Here is a 19,626-nt window from a genome sequence, read left to right on the forward strand (position 1 = left end):
CTATTGATGAAAAGTTATTCCAAACCTGGAAGGCCCCTTTCCATTTTCTGTATTAAAAAATAATGGAGAGGACAAAAATAATTATTTTATGACTTCCCAGCAATATACAACCTTCACCTTTATTTTAACAACAGAACCACGGCATAGATGATGTAAGTTTCTCTGTAACCTCAGAGCAATGAAGTGTAGATTCATTAGCATAATCTTCACAGGTGTACATTAAAAATGAAAAGAAATCCCAATAACTGAACTAAAGACAATGGAGATAAAAATAAACTCACGGACCTTTTTGATTTATTCTTTGATTGGCTTCCTGGAAACAGAGTAAAGAAAATCAACACAACCAGCCATCCTTTAAAAATGTTTCTTTTTTTTTTTTCTCTTTTCCAGATAAGAAACATCACAGGTACAGGCTGAGATAGGAGCTGGGGAATAACAGATCCCCACACCATTTGCTTGGCTACATGCAGGAGAAACATGCCATTTAAATAGCTCTAATTAGTCTTTAGGCAGGCTGCAAGCACCTTGTAAAACTGCTCCAAGTTTCCAAAGGCTAACTCCTATCCAGCTCTCTATTTAATACAAATTAGGCCAGGAAAATTTGTGCCCTGCTCCTCAAAAAGAAATGCTTTTATTAAAAAAAATAAAACAAAAGTAAACTACCCTGAAATAAAAGGATTAAACTTTGTCATGCTTGTAAGCAATGAACTTGAAAAGTGAAGGACTGGGAATGTTAATCATTGATTGCTAAATCAATGATTGATGTCCTGAGCAAGGTGAGAAGAATAAACTCAACCAACAGTTGGATGAGATTTAGACAAGTTTTCTGTTTGTTTGTTTTGTTTTTTCTTAGATGGAGCATATAGTCTACCAAAATTCTTTCACTTATTCAAATAGAACTTCAAGAGCAAAATAAAATGAATAAACACATACTCACAAATTAGTCATTAGTGTTTGAGGGTCGGGTGAGAGGGGGAAATGGGAAAGAGAAGGTAGAGTGAGGGGGGAGAGGGAGGGAGAGGGAGAATGAGAGGGTACAGGAACCAAGAGGGAGGAAAAAGAATCATATTTATTGAATTGATGTGGGAAATAGCACATGGCAGCTATTAAAGGGATGTGTTACTGGGGAAAATAAATTCTTTGGTGTCAGAGCTTCATATGGAACATTTATATTTACTATAATATAATTAACATTTTATTGAAAAATGTTGGAGAGATTGTATTAACTTATTTCCCTATGTTTTTGTTTGGTTTGTTTTTACTTATTGAAAAAAATATCAGATGGTTCTATAAAAATAAAATGTAACTCACAGTATGAGGATTATGTGAAAGGGAGAATATGTTATCACGTGCTGACAGCTGTGTGAAATGAATCTGCAGACACTGAACACTCTGCAGAAGAGAAGCTAAGACACTACTTCAATGTGAGGCCCTAGTGTGGTAGTAGAAGGTGAATCAGCACCACAGGGGAACATCCTTAGTTTCTTCTCTTCACTTTTAAGAAACATGATTTATCTTAGGGGCAGTGGTTTCCCGTGAGTCACTTTCTCATTTTAAAGGTGCTAAATTGCCCATCTCACAAATAATCAAGTTATTGCAACATCATGTATATTATTTACAGTTGGATTTTTTTGAATCGCTTACATTATCTGTTTGATTTATTTTGGATTTCCACTTAATAAGAGAACACACCCTCCCCCTCTTGAATTTTGCAATGGTATTGTGGGTCTGGTTTCCATTTATCAAATATATATATATATATATATATATATATATATATATATATATATTTTTTTTTTTTTTTTTTTTTTTTTTTTTTTTTTTTTGCTTCACAGAGTACTCCAAATATATGCAGCTTTCTCATTTGGATATTATTAATTTTTCCATAGATCACATACAGAAGAAATACCATCTGAGGAAAAATTATAGGATATTTCAATAGTAGTAATAGAATTCATAACAGCAATGATAATTTTAATAGTTTCCAATATTTATTTGGTGTTTTATTTGTGCCAGACACTCTCCTAAAAACTTTACAGGTATTAATTCATTAAATTCTCCTAGTCATTCTAGGATGCAGGTACTAATATTAATCCTATTGCACAGATGAGGAAATCAAGGCACAAACTCTTCAGAGCCAGGAAGGGCCATTGATGATTGAATAGAAAAGAAGTTATTGAGAAGCATATGGGCTCTTGCAAGAATGTACCCATTAAAGAGAAGTGAATACATATACTTAGGTTTTGAAACTTTAAATATATTCCCTCAAAACCAGAAAAATAAAACTCATATTTCACTAAGCTTCTCTTATCAGATTAACAAGTACTAGTGTTACAGAATGCATGTGAAATGATGTGGATTATTCTTTGCCATTTCTAATTCTCTCATAGATAGAATCATTTAAATCTGCCTTGGCAGGAGACATACACATAGGCCAATAATTCAACTTGGAGTAAACCCTCTGGCTTAAGTGGGAGTGTTTGTTTTGTTGTTTATTTGTTTCAGAATCTCTTAATGTCCAAGATTTAATATTTATCTAATAAATTTTACTCAGTGTCTATTGATCTCTAGATGTAGAATCAATATTCAGAATTTTATGAAGAGCATGAAGGGTCTTACACATTTTCATTCTGTTCTCAAACAGAACTAAACACACTAAGTCAGGGTTCTCAATTGACAAATGGGCTTTCAAAGGGCTTTTGTGTCCTTGAACTCTCTGAAAGTGTACAAATAAATTGGGTAAGTGCTTTTGGTTTTCAAGTGGGGTTTAAAATGCTCATTTTTTTTTCCTTTAAGTATATTTATTTGAGAGACAGACACAGAGACAGGATTAGTGGAGGAGGGGCAGAGAGAGAGGGGGAGAGACAATTCCAAGCAGTCCCCATGATGCCAGCACAGAGCCCGATGTGGGGCTCAAATCCATGAAGCTGTGAGATCATGACCTGAGCCAAAACCAAGAGTTGGACACTTCGCCAACTGAGCCACCTAGGCACCCAGTGTGGTGGTCAGATTCTAAAAAGGATCTAGCTTCCCCAAAGGGTGAATTGTACTAAGTGACATGCCCAAGGTCACAGAACAGCAAGGTCACAGAATGGTTTAAACTAGACTTTAGTGTCCAGTCTTCTGTTTTCTTATTCAGTGTTCTTCCTAATAGAACTTTAAAAATAATATTGAACAAACAAAAAATTCCACTTGAAAGCATTTATATATGATTTATTCTTTGGAAAACTTTACTTTGGCTACTCTAAGGACACAATTGAAGACCTCTAGTTCTCAGATTTCCAACATAAATGTTTGAAAATGTATATTTCAAAATTCCTAGACAGTCTTCCCAGCCAAAAAGATATCATGTTTGAATTAGGTGTGCCATATATAGTCACAGTCTTCATGAATTCAAAAGCCTCTTTAGTTCTGAGTGGCCAATTGGAGAGAATAACAGTCTTGAGTCCAAAAGATTCATGTTAGAATTTTGGCTCTGCCATGAACGTGCTACTAATTATAAATAAGTTACTTTGTTTTTAAAACTTTAACAGTTCTTCATCCTTAAAATTGATGGTAACAACTAACTTTTGAGGTTGTTCTGAACATTATAGATAAAATCTATCCATGATTTTATACACTATATAAAATCTATGACATGGTGCGCAACATACAATAGATACCCAGAGAATCATATCTATTTGTCATTGACATAAAAAGTAGGCTTTTAAAAAGTTTGCTTTATATTTAGTCCTGGCCAACAATTAAAATAATTCCATTTGAATATGGCTTTTAAAGTGAAATGTTAATTATGATTCTACTAATAGAAATACAATACTGGCAGCAGTGAAGAGTAATTAAATTTTAGAAAAAAAAAATGTTTTTATCTAGAACTGAAATAGATTGAATTTTTGCTAGTTATAAGACATTACAATAAATAATCTGCCACTAATTGATATTCCTGGGTTTATAAGAAGTTGAAGATACATACAAGAATTGAGGTAAGTAGATCACTTTTGGAATCAATTAAGGATAGATACACTTGACCTTACTTCTACAACTGCAGGAACCTAAGCATTGGGATCACTACTGAGTCCCTGTATTGTGTCATTGCCTCAGATTAGTTCTGCCATAAAATAGGAAATGAAATACTAAAATGTAATGTTTATGTTATCCATAGATTACAGCCCAGTGATAAAGTGGACTTTTAGGTAAAGTGATAGGTCTGGCATTGAGATTCAAGCTAGTGACTTAGTCACAGATAAATCCTCTATCAGTAGGAAAGCAGTGCGAATATGTGGGCCTATGCAGGCATGGGTCAGAGAATCACAAGAGCTCACTTCCAGTTTGAGCTCTGTTACTCATATGTGGTATGGCTTAGGGCCGACACTCTGAGCTTCACTCTTCTCATCTCCAAGTGTGGATATGTATGTAGTAAGGTACTTATGCTGTTGCTTCATCAAACTGTAGTGTATACAGTAAATGATACAATTGATAAGAAAGCTACATAGAGTTAACTCCTACCAGTCAGAAGTGAAAGGGATTTCACGCACATGTGGCTTTTAAAAAATAAGTCAAATTAATAAATAAATAAAAAGCAGAAATAGACTATACATACCGAGAACAAACTGGTGATTGCCATAGGGGAGGTGGGTGGGGGGGATGGGCAAGATGGGTGAAGGGGAGTGGGAGATACAGCCTTCTGGTTATGGAAGGGATAAGTCATGGGGATAAAGGGCACAACATACAGAATATAGTCAGTGATATTTTAATAGTATTGTATGTGAAAGATGGAGGCTACACTTGTCTTCTGCACAGCATAACTTAAGAGAAGGTGAATCAGTTGCTTAACACTTAGGATGTTTACTTGAAACTAATGTAACATTGTATGGCAAGTATACTCAAATTAAATAAATAAGTAAATAAATAAGGTTTCAGCTGAAACAATTGATACTGAGAGAAGACCAGGTTACATAACTAGTAAGTGACAGAGCTGTGACCCAAACCCAGATTTCCTTGCTCTTATCTTTTGGTTTATCAATTTCTTTTTTTCTATGTTAGTAAAAGTAATGAATAACTGAATTCTATAAGATCACGCATATTATTATATACTATTTCATTGTAATATAAGTATTAGTTCCCATTTAGTCTTTGACAATATTTAGCTTTAACTATGAAAATAAATCCTATCACCTCTTTTCCTCGGGAATTACTATGTTCTCTTAAGAACAGCTTAAACAGGAAGTGGACTGGTCAAAAGCAGTTTCCACACTGCTTGCTCTGCAATTCAATAATTGTAAGCATTCTGTAGTTAGAACTGTCTTGAATTTGCTCCACATTTTCCCCAGCATAAATAAGATGGCTGTAATTTGGAAACATGTCATGATGTATCACTATTTTCACAGAATTCAATAAGCACACTGGTGCTGACACACAATTCCCCATTCTTTAGTTTATTTCCCCTGCCACTGCTTGGCGGAAGTCATGTAAAAGTTTTGCTCTAGGAAACAAGATAAGGATACTAGGAATCACTGTGGCGACTTTCCAGATCTCCTTTATTGTAGGTCAGACCACTCTGCAAAGTAAACATGAAGAGCAGCCAGCACCGCTGGGGAAACAGCAGCAAAAGTGTCCAAAACAAAACCTTTGACCAAAGTCTTTTAAGTTATCACCACAGGTGGAGCCTAAAACAAGCATGTTAAATTTTATAAATTGTGCATGAAGTCTCTTAACATTTATTTTTTTTTAATTTTTTTTAACGTTTATTTATTTTTGAGACAGAGAGAGACAGAGCATGAACAGGGGAGGGGCAGAGAGAGAGAGAGACACAGAATCTGAAACGGGCTTCAGGCTCTGAGCTGTCAGCACAGAGCCCGACGCTGGGCTCGAACTCACGGATGGTGAGATCGGATGGTGAGATCGTGACCTGAGCCGAAGTCGGCCGCTTAACCAACTGAGCCACCCAGGCGCCCCAAGTCTCTTAACATTTAAATGCTCTTAAAAAATCCGGCTGTGTATTATCAAAGCTCCTTTTATGTGGGAAGCCTCAGTGAGCAGTTCTATCGTTCCAGTCTCCAGCATTTCCCTTTCTGTGCTTAAGATATAGGATTGTTGCTTACCCCCTTAAATATCTGCTGATTAGGGCTTAGTCTTAGATAAAATACTGTTCATGGTTGTAATCTAGATTAAAGCTTTCTCTATAGCCTATAAACTTCAATTAAATGCTTCTAACCTTTTGCATAAGACTTAAAATTGAAACACTTTTGGTTTCTAGGTCAGCTCTAGATTTAGGGTATATTTATGAGCATAGAGCTATAAAAAGGCAGGTTTTAGTCTGATTCAAGTGCTTTGGCTTTTGTACTGTAAAAATAGCATAGGAATGAAATGTACATAGTTTCCATCTATCATAATAAATGTACAAAGAGGAATATTCTTTGTCCTTCGACATACTTTACTGTTAAGATGGTGGAAAATAACAGGTTAAGGAAAATAATGATAAAGTGCGTAAAAGTACAGGGACACAGTAGTATTGAATGACCTAATTCTGAGTGAAAACAATGTTATAATACAGCAAAGGCAGACTGACAAGTTCTCCATCCAAGATCATGCCAAATAGATTCTCAATTTATATTCATCTAATTTCTATAATTTACCTGTTCTGCTAATGGAAAAAAAAAGATTTCCTTCCTCCACTTGTGACTTGGGTTAGTTTCTTATTACCTATGGAGTTGATTTAAGAAACTTGAGGCAAGAAATTGCTTTTTTTTTTTACATTTTAAAGTGGGAAATACAAAGATAAAATGTAAACGCTATATGCAAATAATCATCCACATAAATCAATTACAGTTTTCAAACAGGACTTGAAGCAATTACCTGTCTGACACCATCTTGCTTGAATTAGCATTGGTGAAATTTTGATAAACATGATATTTTTTTTCCTGTGTGGAAAAACATTAACTCTCAAGATCCTAGGATCTTTAATAGCCTCAAAAATGGATTATAACATTTTCCAACATCAAAAGTAAAATTGACTATGAGAACTTTATAAAATATATCTACGTCCTATAACACCATTTTGCAGAAAGGAGGCTGCAGGTATGGGCTTGCTCACATGCTGGAAGATAGTTCTTGTTCCCCAAACACTGGAAATAAATGTATTGATTGCCTTTTGTGTTTACTGGGAAATCAGTGTCTCACTTTCAAATTAATTTTGGGCATAAAACAAGGCATGTAGGGCTTGGTCAGAGTTAGGAGGTAAGTGGTACCTCCTAAATCACAGATTTGGGAAGCAGAAAAATGTGAAAGATATTTGAACAAGTGTAGATGAAAATGTTTGAACTGTAAGGTTCTGAAAATGACTGGGTCTGAAGTTGGTATTATTCAAGGTTTAATAAGACATCTGGAAGAGGGTAAGTGGTGAACCTTCAAGTATGTAAAGGCCACAGAGCTTTTCTGGATGTCAGTGAGGATGAATGTGGTATGTGGAAGGTGGTGGTCCAGGTTAGCTACTATGACAGAAGGAAGGATTTAAGTGATATTGTAAACTATTTTGTAAGGACAGCAATCCAATGTGCTGCCATAGCAAAAAAAAACAAAACAAAAACAAAAACAAAAAAACTAACAAAATGCTGAGTGTTGAACATGCGCTCCTGAATGATTTTAATATGCCATGTGAAGAGATTTATTACTGGAAAGAGATGAATGGAAAATACTCTCCTCATGACTCCTTACAAGAAGCTAGGTATATTAGAGGTGTATTCCTCATCTTTTAGGAGCAACCATTCCCTCTGGAATGCACTACTTGCTACAATTGCGAGAGATAGATTACCAAGCAGTCCACAAATTAGCTGTACCAGACATTTCTGATATACTTAATTTTTATAAATCACCACGCCACAAACTCCTAAACTTTCTACTGTCCCTAGGAGGTATCCAGATTTATTTACAAACCCGTCACCCATTTAAAAATAATAGTCTATGAGCATCTTCTGACAATCACCTGTTTATTTATATCAGCAACCATCAGTAAAATGGGCAACCTCAATTTGCTTCCCCTCTACAAGCATCATGTACCTTATGAAGTCTTTCACCTAGAATAGAGGTAAGAAGGTAAGGAGAGATGCTTCTATGCTATGTGGTGCTGGGGATGTTGTGTACCCATATACAGTATACTTGTATGAAGTAAAGAAAATGTGAGAACAAGTGGTGCCTGAATATTAATTAGCTATTTCCATAGATAGCGAAAAACCTAGTTAAAACTATATTTTCATGCAAACACTTAGAAATTCATGAAAAATAAAAGTATAAATAATGTCTGAATTTCCTTACCTTCTATTGCTGATAGGAGAACCCGGGAATGATCATATGCGATTACATTCGCATATCTATTCTTTGGTTTGTTTACTTCCAAGTTTGAATGTTCCCATGTGAACTGCTGGCCAGGGTCAATTGACTAAAAGAAAAACAGCACACACACACACACACACACACACACACACACACACACAAAATCAATACTGAATAACACCAGATTATAGGCATTTATCACAAGTAACAAACATGATTTAAAAAGAAAAGTCTGAAGCCACACTTTATCAAGATGACCCTACTTATGAAGCTGAACACTAATATACCCAGCTTAACATGAAATGATTAATCATAGTAAAAAACAGTGATAGTCACCAACAATTGATTCAAATGAAAAAAAAATCGATATGATGTTCCATTAATATTGGAAAGGCAGTGTTTTAAAAATTGTTTTAGTTTTCCATTTCCTTCTCTGCAGCTGTAGTTTATAAGTTATCTGGCTCAATACTCCTTCTGGTTCTGTGAACATTATTTTATCTTGATTATTCTCCCTAGTCTTTCCTGTCAGGACGTAACCTCACCCTTTAAATTTATTGGCCATTCACTAGCTTCACTGGGCACAGGTTTCCCTGTTTTTTCTTCACTTCTAGGCTTCCACTTTGATGGCAACTTAAAATTTTGTCTGTTTCTTCATAACACACTATGGCCAGTAGCACAAGCAATCTGTACAATTCAAACAGTTAAGAATAACAGTAAAGAAGGGAAGTTGGTAAATCTAATGTTTATCTTCAAATATTAATTTATAACCCAATGCAGATAGGATCTAATTGCTTTTCTACTTATGTTTCCTATTATTATGTGTTATATTTACAAAGCTTGCTTCTTTTTATTCTTTAACTTAAACATATTTTTTCTGATTTATAATGCATTTTCTTGATACCTTCATTCAACCCATTACTCAATAATCTAAAATAAATATTACACAGAATATAAAATAATACATAGTTTTCTTAGAGTTAAAGCAGTATCATTTTGAGACTGAACTCAGGATCTGATTATAGAAAAAAAATACTCTGAGGGACTTTTTAATTTCCTGCAATGTTATGGAAATCAAAACCTCTTTTCTTTTATCATAGGACATGGGCACTTTTTTAAGACATAATTTCATGGTATAAGGAAACATGAGTTCAGTAATTACATAAACATGATTTCAAATGATTAAAATCAAGTTTTCAGAAATAATGGTAAGGGTTATATGCAGGTAAAATTCTGTGAAAAGTAAAGACACTATGTTATGTTAATAGAATTTTTAGCAGTTAGTTTTGATACTGGGCATTTTTCATGCCTTTATGTGTATATGTAGAACTGGAAAGTAAAACATATCCAACAGCAGTGACAATATTAAAGATGTGTATATTTTGTGTTTAACAGGGCTGGTAAAACTCACAACTGCAAAGAGTCGACCTATTAACCCTCATGAATAGCCTCCAAACATTCTAAAATTCTTAGCAGTATGGATTCTAGCCCCTAATTTACCAAGGATTATAAAACCCTTATCTTTTCTTAGCCAATGCTAATCTATATATAAGTAGCCTATCGTTGAAAAAATATTCAGCAAAATAATTATCTATGCTTTAGAGTCTAAGGAATCATATAATTAGGGGTCTTTCTAGCTTGTTCTTCCAGGGAAGCTCATCATCTCCCCTGCAGAATGTACTTCTCTCCAAGTATCTGATGAGCTAAAACATGCAGATGCCTGGGTAGAAGCCTTCAAGTCAACCTTGAACCTTCTCTATACAAAGCATATTTATTTGGTGACCAAGCCATACATTATTTTTTTCTTAAATCAGCCCCAAGTCACCAGCCCACTGCCACTCCCTAAACTCAATCCTTCAGTATCTGATGTCTGCTTGGACTCTCTCTTCAAACCTCTAACTCCAAGTCACTTTTCATACCAAAGTCGTCTTTTTGAAGATCAGCTCTGGACAGGTTAGGTTCCTGCTTAAGAACTCCACTGGCTCTGAATGACCTACAGCTTAAATTCTAGAGTCCTTAGCCACAGTCCTACCCATACACCTTCAGTCATCTTTGCACTGACAAAGATGGCTCAATAAATGGTTCAAGAGATTTTCTTAAATGAATTGAATTGATGGATAAATGTTGTTGAGAAGAGTTCATAAAGAGAAATCATGGAGTGATTCTTCCCTATATCATGGCAATTAGAGAACAGACAATGGAGACTGCAAGGTAAAGTGCACTATGATTAATAACTTTAACACTCATTATCATACAGTTTAATAATAAAGTATGTGATCCAGAAATTACAACTACCACTGATATCCCACTTTACACTGATGAGTGTTACTGAGTACATAAGCTTCTTGCACATTATTTTCTAAACTATCCCAAGGAGCGGCTAAGCTCGCTGATGTTCAATGCTTTGGTGGAAGGTATTACTCCCTCTGATGGCCGTTATTCAGACTATGATCACTCACAGATGTGTAAAGTGGCAAGCATTTAATTAGACTAATGAAATTGCATCTATCAATGCAGACACTGTTAACTCATGTCCATTTCCACTCTTGCCACATATTCTCAGCCTTCTGAATGCTCGATGTGATACCTACACATTGAAGAGTTTAAAAACCAGTAATGGAAACATAAGTTTTATTTCACATTATGTTAATATGCTTAGACTTAAAGTATGACCCATGAGAAGAAGACCTATAGTAATAGGATAATTATAATAGCTGCCAGGTCATGCAGTATCCCGTTTAATTTTCATAAATGCTATGAGGTAGGTATTTTTATTTTGTTCATTTTACAGACAAGGAAATTGAAGTAAAGAAAAATTAATTTAATAAATCTTACTGAGGGCCTGCTCTGTGGCAGGCACTGTGCTATTTGGTGGTTAAGTAATTTGCTCACACAGCTAGGCTCATACATTCACCCTCAAACCCAGGTCTGTGTGATTTCAAAGCCCAACTGATGATTAACAGCTGGTAATTACCAAGCCAAGATGCTACTACTTATCCCGAAGGCCACTGCAAAATGAGGAAGCCCAACATATGAAACACACTTCAACAAAACTATCCTTTATCTTGCCAGTCTGAAAGATATTTCTTCCCAACTGATCATCCTCTGTCATTCTGGGGCAATTACATAAGAAATCAAGTTTTAGAAATGAGGTTGGCTTCACATGGATGATAAAACAGATGGGATGCAGCTTACATTTATACTTGTTTTACAGGGATCAAACAAACATTGATTGAATAATGCTAAACTGTCTTTGTGCAACACATACTCATCTATCTGTATCTATCTGTCTGACTGAACGTTTAACAATACACAGCATAGGTCATTATTCTGGAGCTTGTCAGAATGCTGAAAGCAGTAAACACAGTAAAGAACAGCAACTACTGAAAGCAGGTCAGGTATAAGATGATCTTTTCTATTTAGAAAAAAAAAATAAAACTGGTTGAGAAAAATCAAATTTCAATTATCCATGTTAATGAGGCAAAGGTATCATGGATGACTAAGACCCTAATTTTCAAAACCCGCTCTTTATGTTGTCCTTAGTGCAAGATGCAGGCACATTTGCTTTGCCTCTTTGTTTTCTGGTTTCTTTTGCTGAGATCCTCTTAAGGAAGAATGAAATGGTCAACATGGAGAAAGGGCAACCTTGGTCTTGAGAAGTTCATTTCCACTCTAGTCTCATATTTTTGGCCCACACACCATGACCATCCATCTTCCTACTATAGAGTTAAGCTGAGGCCATCCCAGTATTATTCAAAACAATTTGAAATAAGCAGTCTTGTTTCTAATGACTTCTTCTTGTTCTTCCTGCTGTTGGTGTTTGGTTTTCCTCAGCCTGACTCTCATGTATCTCCTCTCATCCTTCTGACACTGTTTATCCAAACATGTTTTGGCGAGATACCCCCTCCTCCCCAGAACTCAATCCCAAATTCTACCCTCTGAGCTGGAAACCTGGCCGGATCTTCTGTAGTTGCCCTGGAGGAAACTTTGCAATTTGGAAATAAAGCAAGTTAGATGTATTCAACCCAAATTTGATTAATAGACTTAAAAAAATAAGCTATATGACATTTGCACATTGCATTGTTACAGAAATGGTAAACAAGAATGCTACTTCCTCATATTTACTTTTGTTTCTCCAGGAAATCAACAAGGCCCTTTACTGGACAAAGAAAGAATATGTAGCACCTAAACTTTACCAAGATGCCAAACCATTTTACATTGCTTCCCTATCTGCACACTTGGCACATGACACACTCCCCCTCCTACCCTAATACTTGTGACTGAAATAATTCTAATACTAACAGATCTTCACCTCAATGACTTTGCCTTACTGAGAAGAGGGCCCAAAGAAAAACTTCTCTGTAACGTACAGAAGAAAGAGAAAGTCTTGATTAGACAGCTGCTAATATCAAACACTTTGCATTTATGTAGTCTTTAACTTGGTGGTCTGAAAGTTCTCATTTTTTTTAAGCAACTAGAACTTTGTCTTAAAATAGGTAAGTAGAAAATAAGCAACATATAACTGATGGATTTATAATTTTGCACTATATTCTTTTTTTTTATTTTTTAAATGTTTATTTATTTTTGAGACAGAGAGAGACATAGTGTGAGCGGAGGAGGGGCAGAGAAAGAGGGAGACAGAATCCGAAGCAGCCTCCATGCTCTGAGTTGTCAGCACCCAGACGATGCGGGGCTTGAACTCACAAACCATGAGATCATGACCTGAGCTGTAGTCGGATGCTTAACCAACTAAGCCACCCAGGTGTCCCATGCACTATATTCGTGATGAAAACCCAGATTAAAAGAAATATTTTACATCCAATAGTTATATAGTTAAAATAACACTTATATGACATTTGCTGTGTTTTCTTTGTGCTTCACATATATTAACCAATTTTATCTTCACAAAGAGCCTAAAAGTAGATACCATTATTATCACAATTCTGTAGATGAGGAAAGCGAGGTACAGAGAAGTGAAACAACCTCTCAGGGTCAAATAGTTAGTAAGCTAGTTTTGGGGTCCAGGCATTCTGGACCCAGTCACAATGCCTCGCCACGATGTTATGCTTCTTTTCTCACCAAGTTTGAGAAGATTCCTTGATTGTTTTACTTATGTCTTTCAATTATTGTCTTGAAACACAATGGGAAGTTTGGGAACAAAAATCTCTATAGTGCTTCTAATCTATATTTATAATTGTAAATTCAAAACAAGGGAGTGCTCATAAACTTGCACATCTGATTACAGTCATTGAATAAAACTGTATCCAGAGAGTGACCTTTTTTGATAAAGCTGAAGTCATCAACTTGAAGTCCTTTAAATATGGTTCTGCAAAATTTCAACTTCTCTACAAGAAGAAAAATATAATTCACATGTACAATCCCCCTACAATACTAGCTGCTTGGCGTCCAACTTCTCTTCAGTCCACTAAGAGTAAAACCTCAAAATATTCCCTTTAGAACCTCTTCAAAGAGAAACCACAAAAAAGATACATCCTGTTTTTGTGTGGGTTTTAAAACAACTAACAAAAATTTAATTATATAGAAGGAATAGACCAGCTATTTGACTAGGCAAACTATGGGTCAGACTAACCATCCTTTTTACAGGGAATTGAACTTTCAATGACCTTAACCTCTAGAGAAAGACTATCATTCCACAGAGTTCCCAGTCAGTAGGCTCATTTACTCCTTAGTGTGGTTTGCACACACATATTCTCAGGCCCTATTTGAGGTTTAGAGGAGCAATCTGCCATTGACTGTATTTCTGCAATGAAGCTTTTTAAAATTCTCATTCATTCATATTCTGTCTCTCCAAGATGGAAATGGTAAATTAATATGTATCCATTTTAAAGAAGACCAGTGTTTGCATAGTTGAGAAGGGCTGTATTTTGCACAATTAGCCGAGGGCTGCAATTGGCATAATGAGTACTTTCTTCAAAGAGAAGAACATGAGTTTAGTTGAATCCAATGATGCTTTAAGAAGTGGAATGTGATCAAGTAGAAAGTATGATGATGAGCAAAGTCTGGAGGTCGGAGTCCCTGAGTCCCAGGTGTTGGCTTTCTCTTTGCCCCTCGTTGGCTTTGGCAGTCTGCTCTGTTCGTTTTTCCTATTAATGTCTTCCCAGTGTCAGGTTGGCAACCTCACCTTTCCTGTTCTCCTTTATCCAATTAGTATCAAAACTTTCTAAGTCTTTCCTTATAAAAGTACCTCTAATCTAAGCCACAATTAGAGTCTGAAGGACTGGAATAGAGACTTCTCAAGACTCCCAGCGTTAACTAATGAACACACACAGGAGTTCTCCACCTTTAAGTAGAAAGATGAACAATTTGAAAAGCCATTTAAAAATATTTCAAGCAGGGGTGCTTGGGTGGCTCGGTTGACTCTTGGTTTTGGCTCAGGTTATGATCTTGCAATTCCTGAGATTGAGCTCTGCGTTGGGCTCCAGGCTGACAGCACGGAGGCTGCTTGGGATTCTCTCTCCCTCCCTCTCTCCCTCCCTCTCTCTCTCTCTCTCTGCCCCTCCCCCACTTGTGCTTGCTCTCTCTCAAAATAAACTTAAAACATTTTTCAATAAGGTATTTTTATATATAGTTAATTTTATTCTTCAGGTAAGTGATGAAATCACATCAACTTTATCTGTTGTCTAATGGTTTCATTTGTAATCCTGATTATAACATATCGTGTAACAAACACTTACAAAAAGTACCTGGATTAATGATTTCTTTACTTACATTTGAATTGATATATAGAGAAGCAAACAGGAGACAAAACTCATTGTAAACCATTCAGCCACATGAGGTGAGTAAATATTTGAGGCAACCACATGATAAGCATTTTTTTTCCTAAATTATATCTAGGCACTAAGTAAGGAGGAGATAGTTTATTTCTTTGAGAATCCCATTTACTCATAGAAGTATATTTCACTTTGTCCTAATTTACCATAAATTCAACATGACAAAAAAACAATAATGCAACAGCAACAAACACTGGATTCTTTTTCAATTCAGTAGGGCAATGCCATGTGATCTCTGGAATGCAGATAAGCTACTTTACTACTTCATATGTGAGACTGAAAAAAAATTATTTTTGACAGATCTTTTCAAATGAGAGTTCAGAAGAGAACACACAACATTAAGATCTGAAGATTTAAAAGGCCAGTTTTTTTTTATTATACTCTCCTGTTTAATGTGTCTCAACATTTTCCTAGATGATACTGAATATAGAAAAGAAAAATTCCTAGTTCTCAAAAGCAGTGTTCTAGAACAATGACAGCAGTGATACCTTTTAATCCTAATGTTTTAGTTTTTAGCTATTTTTCTCCTCTATCAGATTAAAGTACATAATAAGAAAACAATGGACAGAAGTTAGTTGATGTTCCTATTAAAGACTAGAGCTTCATGGATAGTCATTTTTACAAGTATAATTCACAGACTAGGACTTCAGATGTTATTTGGAAAAGCAAAAGGAATTAAAAATTTTCTAGACAATTGGTGCAAGAAAAATGTTATTAAAATTTTATTAAACTGCTCTGATTAAAGAGATAAAGTTGGATTGATAGAAAGTAATTACAGTGTTTATAAAAAGAAATGCATATAAGTAACAAATAAAATTATTGATTGCAGTCTACGTGCAGCATTAAAACTGAATAAATTCAGAGTGGCATGCTTCCTTTTCCATGAATAGCACAACCCTAAATTTTGGCCCCAAATTAACAAAATGAATGCATTAATTCCTTACCCCTCTGTAAACACTGCCACGTTTGCATAGACTCAAAAGTATTAAGTAAAATAATACATGTAAAACACCTGATGAAAAGTTCTCAGTAAAAGAACAGTAGATGTCTTCCCTTTCTTGTCTCCATCCATCTGACTTGTGCAAGAACATCTCTTATTTAAGACAATCTTAGCATGTAAGGAATGTCTGCTTTCTCCCTTATGCTAAGTGGATCTCCTTTGACACTGAAGCAATCACCCAGTTAATTTAGGCAAAGAAATCCACTCTGTCCTCCCACTTGCTATAACACTGTGCCCATCTATATAATTTGAAAATTGATCTACTTTTGTATGGCAGATAACAACAACAACAGAACATAAACACATATATTTCTCAGCTTTTCATTTCATTTGATACTTGGAGACCTGAGCATTCAGAAATACAGTGTAAAAGTAGATTCAAAAGAAAAACCAATCAATAAATGGAGTGGTTTTGTAATTGTTTTGTGACTTCTATTACAACAGCATTTTATAAACAACAATATAAGGAAATAGGAAAGATAAATCATCATCTTGGTTTTTGAGAGTTTGATTAGTGGAGTTTTAAGTGATTAACATTAATTCTTCTTTATCAAATACACAAATTTCTAATCTAATTTTAAAACACACTAATTTTGGGTGTGCCTGGGTGGCTCAGTCGTTTAAGTGTCCAACTTTGGCTCAGGTCATGATCTCACGGTTTGTGGGTTTGAGTCTGGCATCGGCCTCTGTGCTGACAGCTCTGAGCCTGGACCCTGTTTAGGATTCTGCGTCTCCCTCTCTCTCTGCCTCCCCCCTGCTCAGCTCTGTTTTTCTCTCTCTCTCAAAAATAAATTTAAAAATGTTAAAAAATTAAAATAAAACATTAATTTTCCCTCATTTTACTCTGCATACTGTAGACAGATGTGTTTTTAGGTTTTCAGTATTACCTTGCTTGCTATTCAATTAAAAATTTGTTAAAACTCGGTTTCCTCTCCCATGTTTATTTTCGGATGTGAGAGGAAAAACAGATGAGTTTCCAAACTGAAACATGAATAAACGTTTGTTAATGTTCAGTCAATGCCTTTCGCATCTCATTTCCTGGTTGAAAAAATAAGATTTTTACATCTGAAATGAAATGAAAAAGCATGATGCTTCCTTCAAGTCTGTGACACAATAGAGAAAATCCCAAGTAATCACTTAAAAAATTCCCCTATCTAGTTCCATCCCCAAATGTATTTAATAGAACTATCTACTTGAAACACAAGAGTTTCCACCTATGTCTTTTGGGTACAGTGTGTATATATGTGTATATATTAAGTACATACTAAGAACCCCTTGCTGTTCATATCATTACTCCTTATAGGTACGGACATAATGTACCATACTAAATACAGGCTTCTAATTAAAGAAGACACACAGGTTGATCATTACTACTTATACCCATGGTGTTCAAGTAGCTTAGAAAATATTTACAACCTAAAGTGTCGTGTTTACTTTCTTCTATGTTACATGTGACAAGCAAACTAGAAAAGTTAGAACTCCCCAAATCTAGAATTTTAGAGTTTATTTCTAAGCTAAAAGATTAATTTCAGAAATTAATTTCTTTAAAATGTATATTGGCTTTATAATGTAAAATTAAAGACTATTCTAGGTAAAATATATTAGAAAAATGTCCATGAATTGATAATTTTACATATTTGCCCTTTGGGGAAAAAAAAAACAGAATCACTCGAGGATATCACTATAGTGGTTGTGATTCATCTGATGTTCTATACTCAGTGTTTAGCTTATAGTTTATTTTAAAATATATTTATAGAATGAATGGCTGAAATGCATTATAGGCAGGATATATGGCAACAGTGACTTTTTCCCCAGAGCCTTAGAAATAGTTAAATAAATTTCCCTGCAGAACATGTGGTTATTAAGTAAACATATATTGGAATAGACCAAAAATATAGAAAATCATCTTTAAAAATAATCAGAATGGCTCCCAGGCTCACACTTGTCTGTACTCTGATTCATAATAAGAGTCATCTCGGACTTTGGCACTTTTGAAATTTTTCCAAGTGAACATGTATAATAGCGTTCTGTGCCATGATTTCCAACTTTTACATATCCACTGACTATTCTGAAGTATCACACAGTGACTGCTTGCCAGGTAACAATTCATATTACCAAATTTTCTAGACATACTACCAATGTGTATACAATTAACCATTTAATACAGTGGATTTTCCCTTTATTTTGGGGAGTTTGTTTTAACAATTGTGCTCCTCTGAAGTCTCAAGGCCACTTGTTGGCTGTTGTGGGGAGACTGGGAGGGTCCTGATAAGATGGAAGGAAAAACAGCCCAGGATTCAGCACCGGCAAAGGGTTTAAGTTAGGGGGGCTTATATCCCAGTTTACACCTCTGTCCCCGTTTCATTATCAAATCACCATCTTTCAAAGTGTCCCAGTTTGGACAATAAATTATAAGGTTAAAGCAGACTCTAACTTCTTTGTATCCATATCTATACCTTGGGATCTAGGTGAGCTTCATGCTCAGTAACACAGCCAGGTGAATATGTATATGTACAAAAAGGGCAAGAGAAACAGACAGACAGATACTAAGTTCACTTACAAATCTATCACATGGAGAGGAGGGTGGGAAAAATTAAAGACACCAATTTCTGAAGAACAACATCTGCCTCCACTTATCTACTCTGCTGTCATAAGAGTAGAATTAAAGCCAGAATAAGAGAGGCACTGGCCTGACTCATTGATTTACCTTGTTCAACTTGTCTATGGAGCTGCACAGAAAAGAGAGAAAGGGAAAGAACAGAACATGTGATTCTTAACACACATTTACCCTATTCTCCACTAAACCAGAATTTTAACCTATTCAGATTAAATATATTTTCCTTTTTCTGGGGCAGGGTAGAGGCTGGAAAGAATGTGGTGGTGCAGAAGCTAGTTGGATACGTGTTCAGTTATGGAAGAAAAGAACAAAGTTAAAGAACCGATTTACATGTTGATCATTCTATAAAAACATTTTTTTCTTAATTTTATTATTATTTTTTAAATTTACATCCTAATTAGTTAGCATATCATGCAACAATGATTTCAGGAGTAGATTCCTTAATGCCCATTACCCATTTAGCCCATCCCCCCTCCTACAACCCCTCCAGTAACTCTCTGTTTGTTCTCCATATTTGAATGTCTGTTATGTTTTGTCCCACCCTGTTTTTATATTATTTTTGTTTCCCTTCCCTTATGTTCATCTGTTTTGTCTTTTAAAGTCCTCATATGAGTGAAGTCATATGATTTTTGTCTTTCTCCGACTAATTTCACTTAGCATAATACCAATTTTTAATCTACTGTGTCTAATTAATATTTTATATTTTAAAAATTATTACTGAAAAACTAGGTAGAATTATGCCATAATTTCTATCCTTTTCTTTTTCTTAATGCTCTGGGAATGGAACCATAGACTCATTCTATTGCTTGAGTATTACACAAATCAAGCATTAAACATGTCTTCAAGTAAAATATGTTCTAAAGATATTAACAATTTTTTAAAATATCCCTGCATTA

General features: G+C 35.2%; 1 protein-coding gene across 3 annotated transcripts in view; it reads right to left on the bottom strand.

Moving 5' to 3' along the window:
• Window positions 1–19,626, bottom strand: part of PTPRD (protein tyrosine phosphatase receptor type D) — a 516,904-nt gene that overhangs the window by 69,282 nt on the left and 427,996 nt on the right. For all 3 annotated transcript variants that reach the window (XM_042912355.1, XM_042912354.1, XM_042912356.1), the window contains one exon: window positions 8,308–8,431. In XM_042912355.1, coding sequence (XP_042768289.1) covers window positions 8,308–8,431 — 124 coding nt within the window. The remainder of the gene's footprint in view (window positions 1–8,307; window positions 8,432–19,626) is intronic.

This window comes from Panthera leo, chromosome D4 (assembly GCF_018350215.1).
Source record: "Panthera leo isolate Ple1 chromosome D4, P.leo_Ple1_pat1.1, whole genome shotgun sequence".
In the NCBI taxonomy this organism is placed as follows: Eukaryota; Metazoa; Chordata; class Mammalia; order Carnivora; family Felidae; genus Panthera; species Panthera leo.